The following is a 16,513-nucleotide window of genomic DNA, read 5'->3' as shown; positions in this document are numbered from 1 at the left end:
CTCGTGCAAACATGTATAACATGAGTACAGCTGGCTGTCCCTAACAGACACTATTTACACTAAACACTCCATGTTTTCCTCTCCATCTCTCCTCCTTCCCCTCTCTCCACACTTACGTTGTCCATCTGTTTCCAGCAATGATCCAAATACTGCTGGGCCTTTCTGCCCTCCTGTAGATGCTGCTCATACACACACAAACATATGCACACACACACACACAAACAGGAGACATTTACACAGGAAGACAGGAAAATACACATAAATACTGTATATAAGGACACATTCATATGCACATATACAAAATGACTGGACTTCAGGTTTGTGTCACAGTTATAAACACAGCAACACTCCAGCGGAGAGGAAGGTGGTGAGGCTGCACATTGACTACAGTCCTGTGACTAAAGTAGTAAAATGTGAAATTGCACTGAAAACCTGTTACTTATTATGAAAGCCAGTGGCTCAGTTTTGCATTCCTGGTGAGAGTTGCATTTTTGATTTTTAAATGCACGTATAATTTGACAAAACAACCCCTGCACAAGCTCTATTTATGAGCCTTTTCCCACTGCTGGCAGCTGTATCAGCACACAGAGTTTGCTCAGTTGTCATAGAGACACGTGCTGATCATGACCACATGATTTGGTCAAAAGTCCAGAAGAAGCCAGTAGTGGACCTTGAGTTGAGACCGTTTGGTCAAACTGCTATTCTGATGCTTAACTTTTAGAAAAAACACTGAGGAGACAAGTGCTCTGGATAACAGCCGCAGAGCACGCAGGTCAACACATCTACCACGTCCGTGACAACTGAGCAGACTCTGTCTGCACATAAAGACCATGTGATGTGGTTAAAAGCTCCAGGAAAATGAGTAAGTAAAGCTCGAGCTGGGGCTGATCTGATTTTTTTTGTGTAATTGTTTCTATTAAATGTAGGGGCCTTTATTTTCAGGATCAGCGCGCAGCGTGTTGCCGGTGGGACTGATCTTTATGATGAGGAGGGATATTTCACACTTTACAGCACTGCACAAGAAGAGGGCGCTGTTCTTCCAAAGCACACACTAGCACCAGCACATGGTGGCAGATGTAGAACATCACATCCAGCATATTTATCCTCTTAAGAAAAGCCGAGCAGAAAACAAATGCGCACGCATCTGTATGAGGCGACACTGAGGATACTGAGGGCAGAGAGCGACATCCGTCTTCTGAGAAATGTGGTCCTAATCATCAATAGATGTACTGAAAATAAACCTTGTGTGTCACTTTTATGCAGTAACACCGTATGCAGAGAGCGGTGAAGCATTAACTTGCTGTGTACTCACGTGCTTCCTCTCAGCTTTGAGGTCCTGGCTGTACCTCATCAGCTCTCCGTACACCTTATGAGCCATCTCCTCTGCCACCACCTCCCTCTGACCAGCATAGTCATTGAGCTCATTCAGTATGGAGTAGAAGGACAGACATGATGTGAACCTGCACAACAGACAAACATTAAACGTGACTGAGAGTGCACGCAGCACGCTTCCTCTCCAGTCTGGTCCCAGTTGTGTCTGTAGTCGTACAATGTTGATACAGATTTTAAACAGGAGCCTGAATGACAGTCAAACTGTGACATTCATGGATCAACTTTGTGTTACTCATTTGGATTACGGTTACGATAAGCTTAGGCTTAGGTTAAGGTTAAGGTTAGGCTTAGGCAAGTAGTGGTTATGGTTATGGTTAGGCTTAGTCTCCAGAAAATGAATGTAAGTCCATAAAATGTCCCCAGAATTGATGGAAACACAGCTCTGAGTGTGTGCATGCCTGTGCCTCATGTATCGATAACAGTAGTCTGAAAACACAGCGAGAACGCTTGAGGTCAAAGTGTGAAAACGTGTGTGTCAACAGATCATCTGCTTCAGTGACGACAGCGGCAGGTGAGTGGATCTACCAAGTTATCCTTGTCTTTGAAGTGTGCTTTATAAATAAAGTGTTCCTCGAGTGGCCTGAAGCACTTCTCTCGGTGCACTGTTCTCATAAGACCAATTAAAGTGTTTTTGCAGACAGACAGAACCACATCAAAACCAGAGCCTGGATCCTCCAGCCCAAGAGGAAAATATTATGTCCAACACAGGAAGGATGAAAATATATTGTCTAGCAGGCCTTTTACACTCTAACAGCACGGAGACGTTCAAGAAGGAAATCAAAGCACAAAGACAAACACGCGCATCATCACGTACTCACCTTGGCTCCTCGTCTTTGGAGCGTTTCGGACAGTATTTCTTCACCAGGTTCCTGATAGGACGGACAGACAGGACACGCAGAGGTTAAAACACTGTCTGATATTTTAGACTGGTGGAGAGACAGCTTGACACAGAGGCAGGCAGGCAGACAGGCAGACAGGCAGGCAGACACACACACACACACACACACACACACACACACAGATGCACGTGCACACACACAGAAAGAGAGAGGATTTTAGAATTTTATTAAAGATGAATCAAGATTTAAACATCAAAGTCTCTGCCTGTCCGTTGCTTCAGGCTCTGACCGTACAGACTCCATTAAAGCAGCGAGTTAATGATTTAACTAGAGAGCAGAGGAGTGTTTGTGTGTGTGTGTGTGTGTGTGTGTTTCTGCCTGCCTTATTGTCTGAACTACATGTAAAAATGCGTACACGTTAACACACACACAGAGCTCAATCTTTGATCATTCTTCACACCTACAGCAGTAGTGCGTGTGCGTGTGTGTGTGTGTGTGTGTATTAGAAATTCTGAGGGGATTTTCCCCCTTTGAAATCACAAACCATCAACCTCTGGGACTGTGCTGCTTTTTAATGAGGATTACTGGGTTCGGGCCTGTTGAGTTGTCTCAACAGGCGCTGCAACACTGGATTAAAAATAAATCAATGAATAAATGCATCCCCCGTCACTTTGCCTTTATATAGAACACTTTCATTGTTTTGCACTACTATATTGTCCGATCTGTGCTTGAGCTGTAGTGTTATGTGTGTGCTAGAGATGAAGACAGATCGCCCAAATCATGCTGAGATCAGACTACAGGCTACCAGGCCAACACGACAGGTGTGTGGAGACGGAGTCATGGCAAGCAACCGAATCTGGATTTGGGATGCTTCAGGACGTTCTGACACAAAGACTACCTCCATGACACGTTTGTGACATCGGCCCTTTGCCATGTCCAAGACAGCAAGACTGACTCTATAAATGCCTAATCTGACACAGCAAGCAAAAGAAAAACATACGATCTTCAGCAATTTTTATTGCAATTGTTTTACTACAATAACTGAAAAATATGAGATTAGGACTCAGCGCTGGGAGAAACTCTGTGTTCAATGACTCAGAAACATGAAAATAAGTGACATTACATCTCCCATAGCTGTACTGTGAAAGCCTTGGTGTGTCTGAGTATATCTGCCCAGTGTTTACTTGTTGTTTGTATGTGTGTGTGTGTGTGTGTGTGTGTGTGTGTGTGTGTGCGTACCGTAGCTGCTTGGCGTAGTTTTGCTCCACGTCCAGCCTCTCCTTGACAAACTTTGCGTAGCGCTCGAGAAAGTCGATCCCCCACTGAGTGTGTTTGTCCAGATTATCAAACTGGTCCTGAAGACGAGAGAGAAAATGAAGGCAGATTAATGAAAAACACATTCAAATGACATTTTTGCATATAAAAAAGCCCATTTGAGAGGATTTGAAAATGAATGGGTGCAGAGCAAAATGGAGGTGCGTTGACTGCTGGATGGAAAACTAGCTTTCCAACATGTGGGGTTAAAATTCAGGGGTTACATGACTCAGCAGTCTGTCTGCCTGAATATAAGCCTGTTCTTATTCACACAAATAAAACACACATGTCCTCCTGCCAGTGACTCAGCGCTAAGAGTTTCTTTGTCTATGTGTATACAGCACACACACACACCAATACACACACACGTCTCAAGCTTCATACCAGAGTTAAACCCACACATGTAGCAAAGGCTGAGATCCAGATGCAATTACAATACACGCAGCTGCAGATTCATTTCATGCATAGCAAACATTACAAGGAGCCAAAATGATGATCAATATGTGGATAAGTGTTGCCAAGATGGAAAATTAGCCCCTCCAATATAAAGTCCATGGTCCAAGAAAGCAGCACACGAAGGCCAAAAGATAAAGAGAAGCCCTGGAAAAACTGGAAATAAAGAGAAGTTCCTCCCTCTGCAGACACTGTTTTCCTCTCGTCACTCCTTCATTCCACTTCACGATCAGGCTGTTCTCATTTCACCTATCAACATGATCATTCTACTAATGACATCAAAACATACGACCCCATCGCAAGTTAGTGAACCAGTCAACCAGTCTACCTTGTTTTTGTCAGAGTGTGTGTGTGTGTGTGTGTGTGTGTGTGTGTGTGTGTGTGTCTTAAGGACAGATAGACTGGCAACAAAGGCTCTCAACTGGAAAAACACAATGATTTACAGTCTCTGAACACACACGCACACGCACGCAGACACACAAGCACACACAGGAGTTATAGCGACTGGTTTGTTGTCAGATGTCTATTTGTACTGACAATAAACATCTCCACCCTCTTCCCACCATGCCCTGTGAGTGTGTGTGTGTGTGTGTGTGTGTGTGTGTGTGTGTGTGTGTGTGTGTGTGTATTCTGGACAGAGTTTGAAGTATTAGATTTACAGTTAACAGATCTAGATGTAGTTTAGGGTAAATTGTCAAGTTTTATGTAAAAATTAGTCTCTTTTTTAGTTTCTTGTCATCTTACAGGATATTTACAGTGAAATTGACCAAATATTTACAAGTTTTGTCACTGTACAGCGACCTGTTTAATACAAGAAATGACCAGTTTGAAACGAATCCTGAGTATTTTGTTGGTGTTCTCCTACAGCATACCTCAGCAGTGCCTCTCATGCAGCCAAGTATCGGTGGTCACATGTTCAAGTGCATTTGAACACAACCATGAAGAGTTATGAAAGTGATACTCACATAAAACAGTGTTAGCACAGGGTGATCATTTAACAACACTTTGCAGCACGTTTCAAGTCTCTGGACAGTGTTCATAGTATCCTGATACTGTGAATGTGGGGAAACTTCAGAAACTTGTGATCCCAAAGGCCAGAGTGAATGTCACTGCAATGTCCTCACAAGCACAGAAGTATGAGTTTCATCAGGCCTACGAATGTTTTTTAAACCTTTATTAATCCAGGGTACGTTCACAGCACTGTGCTCCACACTCTGACACACTCACACGTGGAACCTGCTCAGTACAAACGCCATCTGCGGTGTGTCTGCTCTCCTTCCAAGTACAAGCACACACACTGATCTTTACGCCACTGCTGCCCACCAACAGACAAAACGTTCAGAAATGAATTATTATTTTGATGCTGAAATCATGATGTCCATTAACTGTGCTGCTAGTTACCACTCTGTGCCTCTCTGTGCGTCTGTGTCAGCACAAACTACGACCTGGACTGGAGCAAATAAAGGTCACCAGGAGAAATGTGAGACGGTTGACCTCCTTGTTTGTTCAGTTATCGTTTTCTTCAAATACAAAGACAGCAGAGAGGCTTTCATTGTGTCTGCGCGTAGAGAAAAACAGCCTGTGTATATGGTGACTGGATGATTTTGTCAAAAAACGTGTTTTACCAGGACCAGATCTTTCATACTTAAGCCAGGGCCAAGGGCTGGATCTCGATCCCGGCTGATACTGGAACAGGAACAAACTCAGAAACAGGCCAACATGTCGGGCTGAATGAATGAAGTGAAAGTTTGACGACCACGCTAACATTTTCCTGTGTTTGTGCAACCGCTGTACACTGAGCTCCACCATGACTGCTTCACTGAAGCCTGTGACTCGGGCTCATATTTCCACTGTGATCTGGAGGAGAAAATTTTATTTGATTCACAAACAGAAAAGAAGAGAATGTCGGCGGTCAGAAAGCAGCCATCGGTTGAATAAATGGCCCCACTGAGACAAACAAAAGGACCCAGCGTGTTGAATCAGAGCAGTGACGGGGAGAAACGTGGACGAGCACAGAGAGCGGCGTCCACTGGGCTTTCTGAGGCCTAATGCCAGTTTTCATCAGCGGGAAAGAAGAGGAAGAAAAAAAGTGCCACGTGTCTGGCTGCCAATTTCAAACATACTATGTCAGTCAAACGAAAACATTGAGCCCAAAAAGATGCAGCCAAGATTTGATAAACAACAGGCAGCAAACAAAAGATAAGCAGCTGCTCTGCAGGATGTCACACAGAAACATATCAGGACGGATGTTTTTTCATTTTCTCATTATCATCTACATCCTGCTGGTCCGATGCCACCGGGTAAACGCCTACCAGCCCATCTGTTGCAGACCTGGCCAGCACACACGCCCGTCCACCTCCTTTTAGCCAGTGTGTGTGTCTGTGGTTGCGTCAGCCTGTGTGACGGTGCCTATGAATAAGTAATAGAGTATGAGCTCATCCTGTAGTTTGTGGCAAGCTGAGCACAGACTGGCTCGCTGGGGAAATGACAACATCTTTGGGCTCCGGGTCTCACAGCCCGCAGGAAAAGTAGTAGGAGGATGAAAATAACGAGGATGATTTCAGCGTGACCGACTGGAGCTGGTCGCCCGCCCTGCTGCAGCACCTGCACCGTCACATCCAGACAGTCCCCGATCTTACTGTCTCTGGCATTTGGGCTTCCCACTCGGGTATAAGACGTATCAGTAGCTGCTAACCTGCTAATGAAACAAAAGCTGTATTAAATAATAAAGGAAACGCTTGCTATTAACAACCTGAATGACAGTTAAATGGTGAATGGAGTGTATTTATAGAGCTCTTTGCATTCACACAGATTCATACAATGGTAGCTAGACACCCGCTCATTATCAGCTTTAACCATTCACACACCCTGTGAATGACACAGCATCGGGAGCAATTTGGGGTTCAGTATCTTACACAAGGATACTTCGACATAGGGCTGGGCGGTATACCGGTTCCCACCGAATACCGGTGTATATATTTGTTATGATATGAATTTTTAATATGCTGCCACACCGGTGTGTGTGCTTACACAATGATCGGAACGCTGTTTCAGACGGGACCGTTTTCAGTGTTGCACTTCTAAACACGCATGGTGCAGGGCGTGGTGAGGGTAAACTGTAGCTAACTGCCAAAAAGAGAAGATGTGTCTGTTGTTTGGGGGGTTTTTTTTGGTTTAAAAAAAAAAAGCAAGTGTTGTCAGGAAGTTGTCGGTGGAGGCGGCAACACGAGCAACTTGCTCCACCACCTTAGCCCCAAGCATGTCTTGGAATATCAAGAATGTATGAAGTTAAGATCAGCGACGTCCACATCAGCAGGAAACACTGGAAAAGCAAAAGAGAAATCGAGCCGAATGTCACTTCAAGACGCGTTTGTTAGAGGGATTAGAGATTACAAACTCTATCACTATCCACCTGGCCAAAGACATGGGCCCACTTAACACTGCAGAAAGGCTTCAGGCAAATGATCAACAAAGTGGATCCCAGGTATGAAATACCGAGCAGAAAACACTTCAGCCAAGTTGCAATCCCCAACTTGTACCAATTAACCTGTTCAATACGAGCGCCGCCTGTACAGGGGGCAGCGTGAGACGCCCGCGGTTCAGATGATCAATGGTTACGCTATGAAGCACCAATCCTAACTTGTAGCACATCAGAATGACGGGGAGAGACTCAGCTAAAAGCCTCTACCAAGCATTGCCACCCAAACGAAACATAGTTCACAGCGCAATAAATTATATGGGCATATAACAAGAAGACGAAAATAGTGAGTGTCTACTTTAGTGGGTCTGCTGATTTCACCACTTCACCACACACCCAAACCACACAAGCCTGCTATCATATGAAAGCAGAGAATCTGCTGATCACGAAGATGTCTGCCTCCTCACTGTGCGCCAAAAACTCGGCCAAGCTAGCAACCAAAGAGTAGCAGAAAAAAACTTCGTTAAATCATAAAGTATGTCTTACTTTTGCTGTTTTGTGGTCAAAAGTTATATTCCAGCTCGAAAAAACGCTGCTAATGTCTCCTCCTGTGATTCTGTGTTAGTTTGAGATCGACTGCGAAGGTCCTGGTTGTTTACATAAAGAGGAGGGGGTTTCTAGAGTGGAGGGAGCGCTCTTCATGCCATAACCTATCTCTGGGGTTACTTCCTTCTGGATCGTCATTGGTGTTACTATGGCGAATTTGGGCGCTGCGCCTTGAATCTCTTGACTCTGGCTGGTTGATAGAGGTGTCCATCATCAAAACTGACCAATGGGTTGCTGAGCTACTGACCGGTGTAACTACACAGTCAGTTTCACCGCTCCGTCTCATTTACACATGAATAGACAGAGTGCTCACAGAGGACTCTGTCGACCAGCCTGAGGTGTTATTTTACTGTTTTATTTGCATTTCGTCCTTTTATGAGAGATAAGAACAATAGCAAGCAGAAAAAAGGCTGAAAAAGTATTTTCAATAGAGGAGTTTCTCCGTATACTCAGACGAGATAACGCTACTCTGCCTGGATGCGCCCAAATGAGCGCGTGGACATACTTGTGTTAAAACATCTGTCTTCCAGATGAAAGAAAAAAAAAATACCGTCATATACTGTGAAACCGTTATAATTTTGAAAAATACCGTGATATACATTTTTGGTCATTTTGCCCAGCACTACTTCGACATGCAGACAGCCGAGGCCAGGGATCGAACCACCAACCGTGACGTCTACCTCGAGAGCCACAGCTACCCCAAAAAATGCTGAAAATAGCCTCACTTAATGTTTGGGTTCACCAGATGGTCCAGCAACTTTCCTCACCATTTTCACAATGAGGAATAATAACAGACTTAATATCAGCTGATCTCTGACAGCAGCAGAAAGGTGAACAAATAGTCTCGTTATCAGCAGCGGCAGCACAACATCCTGTCACATCATCATCACATAATCACAGGAAGTGATGCTTTCACAAACAAAACAATAACAGCAGACCCTCCTTCACGGCACATTGGGGTCGTTCTACAATGTGTACACATTTAGAAAAGAAATAAAACAAAAAGACAGAAATGAATTTCATTACTGAAATGTTGACATGACATGTTACAGTTCTACAGTTTACAGGCCTTATTGAGGCTTCCTCAGAAAAATTAGACAGCATGCAAATTACTAGCTAACATAAAAATAAAACTGATCCGAGGGCTCCCTATCATAAATGATAAAGATACACCTGGAATTAAAATGGGATCTGTTCCCCCAATTTTAACACCAGGTGTAAATGTGGTCTTAATGTTGACACATGCCTAACAGGACACATGCCACTGTGACAATTAGACAATAATGTTTGTTTGCTTTCCAGATTCAAACCTAAAAATGGGTCACAGGTCTTCTTCTGCTGTGTTTCTCGCTGACAAAGCCGCTGCCCTGCTTTAGTGAGCCTCCATCTCAGGGTGAGAGAATAAATTAGTCATTTAGCTTGCAGACGAGGAGAGCTGAGGACGCCCAGTGGAAATGCTTCTTTACACCCTGATAACCAATCAGATGGCTAAACAGCCCCTTCCCCAGCCAATCAGACAGCCAGACCAGCCTGTGTGCATTCCATGGGAGAATGGTTTATTAGCATCGAAAATGCTGCTAGGACAAAAGACTAATTACTGAGGCATTCCAGAGCAGAGTGCACGACTCAGCCATACATGGCAGAGACTGGGTGGGAAATGTCAACTTGTCTGAAACACTGGCATCACTCTGAAGACCCCCAGGCTCTGTCTGCACTGTGTGTGTGTGTGTGTATGTGTGTGTGTGTGTGTGTGCGCGCACGTTGTATCTATCTGTGTTCATTTTCCTCAAAAACAACCAGTAAAAGAAGGTCTCCTCCAAGAATGCGATGGGGGAGAGGAGACAGGATTTGTGTGTGTGTGTGTGTGTGTGTGTGTGTGTGTGTGTGTGTGTGTGTGTGTGTTGAAGATTGAAGGGAGAGTGTGAGGGAGGAGTAGAGTGGCATTTGGAGAGGGATTTTGAGAGGGGAGGTAAGAAAAACAAGAGGAAAACAGGAAGACTATTGGACAGGAGAGCAGGCCGGCATCTGTATGTGATAAACATTTGGGCCTCAGTCTGAATATCAGCCCCCTGATTCCTTTATTGAATAACGAGCTTAAAGAATTACAATGTTTGAGTAAACTGATTTCAGTAGACCATAAACTATAAATGAACGCTCTTCAAGTAATCTTAGATCTAGATCACGCTAATGTGTGTATTGGTCTAACATTACCGTGTTACATCAATGCAATAACAGGCATTTCTGGAAAATCATTCACCAAATTGCTCATGGGTAATATTTGCTTTTGGCTCGTCCAGCTATGTAAATACATGATGAATTAAAGTAGTGCTCGCTGATTTGCAACATTGCCCACAATGGCCCAATAGATCCAGAGAAGGATAGAAAGGACAGTTACCGCAGCATCAACATGAAGTCAAAAATCGCTTTTAATCCCAACGCTAGCCATGATGTTTTATAGTTTAACACAGATTATAATGGATTCATACTTCTGTACAATTCAACAAGAGTATTATTTAGGGGTTTTGGACTTTTGGTTGGACAAAAAAGCAATTTTATTTGCAGCTGAAAGAGTTGATCCGCAGCTATCTGAACTGAGACCAAAGCACCAGGAAGCCAGCACACATAGTTTAGAAATGCGTATATTACAGACACACATACACACACACTTTGCTTATTCCTTGCAAGAGCATCTGGACTTGAATAGATTTGGATTTGTTGCTAAAAGGTTGCTGTGTTGAAAAGTCTCCCATTGCCATCTATGGGCAAAACAGACAGGAGCACTGGCACGCTGTTGACTGGACTGGTCGGCGCTGCAGGCAGGAGGAACAGCCAGCAGCTTCTTGAACCGCTTTACACACACTCTGCTGAAGGTTTCAGCATGGACATTATTGTGTTAAAGAGATTTCAATAGGGAGTCCTCCTATCCCATTAGCCTCACCCTGTGTGTTGGAGGTTTGATAAATACTCAAACTGTAGAAGAAGCACTGACATGGAAATGTACAAATCTAACTTTAGACTTCTAACCTGAACAGAAACCTCGGACCCTGCGCTCAGCTCCCATCAGCAACTATTGCTCTAGATGTCATGTGACTGCTTTGGAGTAAAACTCATGAACAGGTTTATTTGCTATCCATCTGTAAAGCCACAAATACACCACAATTTCAAAAAACTGAGACCACTGTCCCTAGTTTTCTGTGTTCAGAACAGCTTCCTTTAACATTTTCAATTGTTTTGCTTTTATTTTGCTGTGTTGTACCTGCAGCCTCGACACAGATCATTTCACCTCTTTGTAGCTCTGTTAAATGTTGCCTTGAAAAGACTCATAAGTGCTGATAGCCTATTTTACAGCTGCTAAATGATGCTAATTGGCACTCAACCTAACACAAGTCACTTATGTAGCACTGTTGGTAATTGAATCACTTCAGTGTTAAGATCAGTTTTAAACGAGCTGTTTACACTGTTTAATCTAAAGCATGTAAACACACACACACACACACACACACACACACACACCTTAATCACTATCGCTTGTGCCTTGCGAAATCAGCTGTCATGATTTTTCTCTCCCCTGTGGAAACAGAAACTACTGCATGTCTGCAGCTCTGCACTGACACTGACCACAGTGGCTGTACACACAAGCCTGAGAGGAAATACGTGATTCATAGCTGTTCAAATTATAGATAATTCTGGCGGATTAAAATGAATCAGAGAGGGAGTCTCAGGGATCACAGTTAGCTCTGAGTCAGTGAGCTGCTTCACTCCCGCAGTCACTCTATGACTGAATGTTTGGCTGCGCTCACATTGGTCATTAAAACCTCGTCGTGCTTCCTTTGGTTGTGTGTGTATCTCGGAGTACACCAATGCAGTCAAATGGGTTCCTGTGGGGTGTTTCAGCGATTGTCAAATCAGGCAATATGTTCATTACATCAGTTCAGATGGTTCAGTTGAGGAGAATAAATGGGTGTTTCTTCCCGTTATGTAATAACTGGAGCTTTTGTTTCCCCGTCTGTGCATCGTTTACTGTTGAGTTGCATGATTACCTCAAATAGAGGGATCTGACTTACACCTCGCTAACAGCTGTGCAGATGTTACAGACCATCCATCTGCTTCAGATCACAGTCACAGAAACTTTGTATCGGCACGAGGTCAAAGCCAAGACACGGCTTCACAACTCAAAGTCTTGTATTATGATAACGTCTCCTGAAAGACTCTCTGCTGGAATGTGAGCTTTCAGTTTCTTAAATGGGCGGATCCATCAAACTGTTTGTCCGTTCATCCAGGAGGTGATTCAACAGGAACCTGCGTCTGATGCGTGCCAACAAACAGCTCAGGGGAAAACATCAAGACGGACCAACTCTTTCCTAAAACCCCAAAGGAGCACAGAAGGAAAAACACTGTAACTGCTCAAAAATACTTTAAACGCAGACGTTTCAACGCTGAGAGTGACTGAAAGCTGGAAAGTTGCAACAGATGTTTGGTTGAAAATGTCAACTACGGTTAACTTCGTGTTTTCTCTTTGTAACCAGAGTAGAACAGAGACGGCAAACGTGCTGGTATCACAACACAACATATTCAGCTTCAGTTAGTCAAATTTGAGGGTTTGCTGTTTCTTTTCTGACTATCATATCACTGAAAGGAGAATATCGTTGGGTTTTTAGTCTGCTGGTCAAACAGAAGATGCAATGTGAAGACAAAAACTTGAGCTTAAGGAAACTGTGCATTTTCATTGCAATGGTGTCATTACCACGATATATGATTTAGTATACTATAAACAGTATGCTTTACTGCGGCTGCGTCAACACGCAGGTAGAGAGCTACACACATACTCATAGAACTGGAGTTACATCCATGAACTTATGATGGACTGATACCTGTAAGTTTTGCCGTTGTTATGTTGCTTTCCTGTTTATTTTGCTGGTTAGCCTGTTGAATTTGGTGTTCCATGGCTCATGTGGCCAGTAGCACCTGTTGCAGACCCACACGCTGGAGAAATGTTGAGTCCTCAATACTGAGAGACAGGCAAGAGAAAAAGTGTGAACGTTAAGCCTCATTTGAAGCCAATTTAAAACCAGAGTAGCAGGTTGGATGTGGGAAAGTGTTCTTTCACAGAGCTTTCTGTGTTGTTTCACATAACCACAGCTAATGTTATCTCCACACTTGACGCTGAACACAGAATCAGCTGGGTTTGTTGTTACAGGAAGGCCCCCTCTGCTGCGCGGAAAATATATGTAAATGCACTTGATAGACATGCCCTGTGGCACACTGTGTGTTGTATAACATACTGCGTGTTGTCTGCCAAATAAATGGTGTTGAGAAGACTAATCCTGCCCTTTGTGTAAGTGAATCACATTACACCTAATACTGAACCTACATTATGGGGCCGGTTATTCCTTCCAAAGCACATGTAGGCCTTTATCTCATTTTCATTCCGATTCGGAGCCAATCAACAAATCCATTTTTTTTTTTTTCCTAAGATGTGTTGCGTTACATTGTTAATAGAGTGAAACGAGGTGGAAACATGTTTTGAATGGAGGATCCCTTTGATTTTTGTAATAGCTAAAATAAATAAAAATACTGTGCTATAGATTTTATGTCGTATCATCCACCCAGAGCTGGAGACCTACTCTGGTCAACAATGTGTCACCAGGATGTGGGTTTCACTGTCAAACTACGATTCATACAACGGAACCCTAAAAGACATTTCCTACAATCCCAGCGTTTACTAATTTCTGGGCTGCATCACCGTTTTCTCTAATTGTCATACATATATCTGTTTTAGGCAAGATTCAACCAAATTTTTCTGGCTGTGGGGCAGTTTTCCCAAGATAGTGGACCTCTTTGAATGAACACAGACAATCATCAGGAGGTGCCCGAGTCAGAGATGGGTCAGTCAAAGATTAACCCAACGCCGCCACAGTGGACTCCGTTCCACTAAATAACCACAACAGTGAAGCTATTACCTCTGCAAGAGCCATGCAGCCAGTGCTGCCTTAAAGCCCCGCTGTACTCATATGGTGATATTCAGTAAATAATAGCAAACGTATAATGCTGTGGTGTCGGTTCACAACTCAAGTGATGTATGCAGGCGTAGGAGGAGAACAAAAAAACTAAATCACTTAAACACGTGGCTGCCCTCAGTGAGGCCATAAACTGTATCAGTGACAGTCACACTTTAACCAGTCGGAAGTCAGTCGGTGCATTACAAGGTCTTGTCTCTGTCTTTCTTTCACACAAACAGAACATGTAGGCCAATAAGCTCCCTAATGCTGAAAGACAACAATTCCTGCTAGTGACCATTACGTTACTTCAACTACAACCCACCTGTTCTTTGCCCGCAGCCTTCACCATAGTTCTACACTATCCCCTCTCTCTCCCCTGACTCTCTCCAGCTGTCACTATCATAACAAAACAAAACTGCCAAAAAAAATTTCAAAAGGAAAAACCAAGGAAGATTACCCACTGCAAAATTAGAGCACTGCAAAGACAATATCTGAATTCTCTAAATGACAGGGACACAGCAGACCACAGGCACAAGGCTTGACAAATCACAGTGTCCACTGTGCCAAGTACAACACCATGCAGGCAACTGAGGAAGCTCTGAAGTAGACTGTGTGTGTCTTGTAGCAGCTGGAGGACAATTGTTGCCCTGGAAACATGAAATTCTTGGCTTGGATGCGAGAAATATGAAGAAGATTTTACTCATAAAACTCTTGGTTAGAATTTGTAAATACAGCCAAAAAAAGTGTGACACAAATCTTCACGGCTGTGCATTTTTGACATCTTTGCAATTGTTAAACAAATATAAACAACATGTTTGTTGACTTGTAAACATTGTTTTTCTATATAAAAAGCAGATGAATATACTGAAAGCTGCCAGTAAATTTGCATTTTACACTGACAGTTGCTCAGCAGTGACCAGCCTCCTCATTGGTCCACCAATGTAAACTCCGTCTATCAACCTATTCTGTTACTTTCGCATCATAAGCCAAGAAATTCACGTAAACGTGCAACAGCGTGACATTTCACGAGATCAAGCATCACGTGTAGCTTTGCATGGACGGACTCATAAAAATCGCCTTCTCACATTTCATCCAATGAAGATAAATTGAGAAGAGCGGCCATCGCCTGCAGAGCGTCAGGCCCATGAGGCAACGCTTTACCACACTAAAGACATAATGGCCTTTAGTCGTGGTAATTATGCATTAAAATCATGTTAAGTCTTTCAAGGATTGGCAGACAGCATGAATAACTGGTGAGGCAATGCTATTCCACTGGCATGCATCCCAAAACCACCCACACACACACATACGCATGCATGCACGCACGCACGCACGCACGCACGCACGCACGCACGCACACCTGGGCACTCGTGTTCTTAGCTCGTCAGGTTTCATTGCAACCTGATCCCCTCCATTGTCTTGCTTTCCCACTGCTTCACACACACACACACACACACACACACACACATACACACACACACACACACACACCCTGACAGACTGGTTAGACGAGAGTGAGACAGATAGAGGGAAGGAGAGACAGCTGATTGGATGTCTGTTCAGATGGAGATACAAATCATGCCAGAGAAAGCACAGGATATAAACCCATTTTCAACACTTAACCAACCAACACACGCTCGCTCCGTGAGTGTTTGAAGATAACACATCCTCTCATGTCAGCTGAGGGGACAGGAAGTGACATCAATGTCTCTACCCAGCAAGTCAGCACACTGTGTCCACCAACCAAAAACTCCAAGTCAAATGTCCATCTCTGTCCAAGGAGAATCAAAGGTGAAAAAAATTACCCAGACAGTCAACCTTGTCCTCCAACCTCCATTTGCAAGGAAATCTGAGAGCTGTAAGGCCTCTCAGCTTTTATTCAGTTTTTAGCTGCAACATATCTTCATACTGTGTTGTTGATGGTAGACACGTGAGCCCCAGCTTTGACTGCACAGGGCAAACAGGAGACACACAGCGCCAAGACTGAGCCAGCAAAAACGTACTGCTGACAACTACCTGGAACATAAACCAAATACAAAGCAGATTATGAGAGATGATGCAGTGAGTTAGCTGTGTTTACGTAGCAGCTTCAGTTTAAACAGTGTCGAACCTCATATGACTGTGTTCTTAAACAACAACCCACACACTTTTCTCTGCTTTATTTCTAAAGGTCAGACAGAGACTTTGATCAGGATCCATTAGCTTGTCTCAGTCTGACCCTCCTCGTCTCAAACCTGATCTTGACCAGGATAGTCTGGTGGGGTCAACCCTCTGACACTGAAGGTTGACGAGCGGATTTCCTGCGTCGCTATCTGATCTAAAAGGGTGAAACAGAGGAAGCGCTGTTCTTTTCAACAGAGGAGTGAGAGCTTGTTTTGTAAGATAACCTTAAATCAAAAAAATGGGTTTCAGGGTGACATCAGTTCACGAAATTGTCAGGTTTGAAAGGCTACGTACACACAGGGAAACCTGCTGTTTTGCATGTGCTGGGC

The 16,513-nt window shown here is 43.7% G+C and overlaps 1 protein-coding gene across 5 annotated transcripts in view; it reads right to left on the bottom strand.

Annotated features, from left to right (window-relative positions):
• Positions 1-16,513, bottom strand: part of fnbp1l (formin binding protein 1-like) — a 43,562-nt gene that overhangs the window by 15,776 nt on the left and 11,273 nt on the right. For all 5 annotated transcript variants that reach the window (XM_076723536.1, XM_076723545.1, XM_076723554.1 and 2 more), the window contains exons 2-5: positions 3,471-3,586; positions 2,211-2,261; positions 1,313-1,460; positions 117-179 (exon numbers count right to left, since the gene is read on the bottom strand). In XM_076723536.1, coding sequence (XP_076579651.1) covers positions 117-179; positions 1,313-1,460; positions 2,211-2,261; positions 3,471-3,586 — 378 coding nt within the window. The remainder of the gene's footprint in view (positions 1-116; positions 180-1,312; positions 1,461-2,210; positions 2,262-3,470; positions 3,587-16,513) is intronic.

Source organism: Chaetodon auriga, chromosome 3 (genome assembly GCF_051107435.1).
Source record: "Chaetodon auriga isolate fChaAug3 chromosome 3, fChaAug3.hap1, whole genome shotgun sequence".
NCBI lineage: Eukaryota > Metazoa > Chordata > Actinopteri > Chaetodontiformes > Chaetodontidae > Chaetodon > Chaetodon auriga.
The sequence above is the reverse complement of the archived record's forward strand: the minus strand, read 5'-3'. Positions and strand labels throughout refer to the sequence as shown.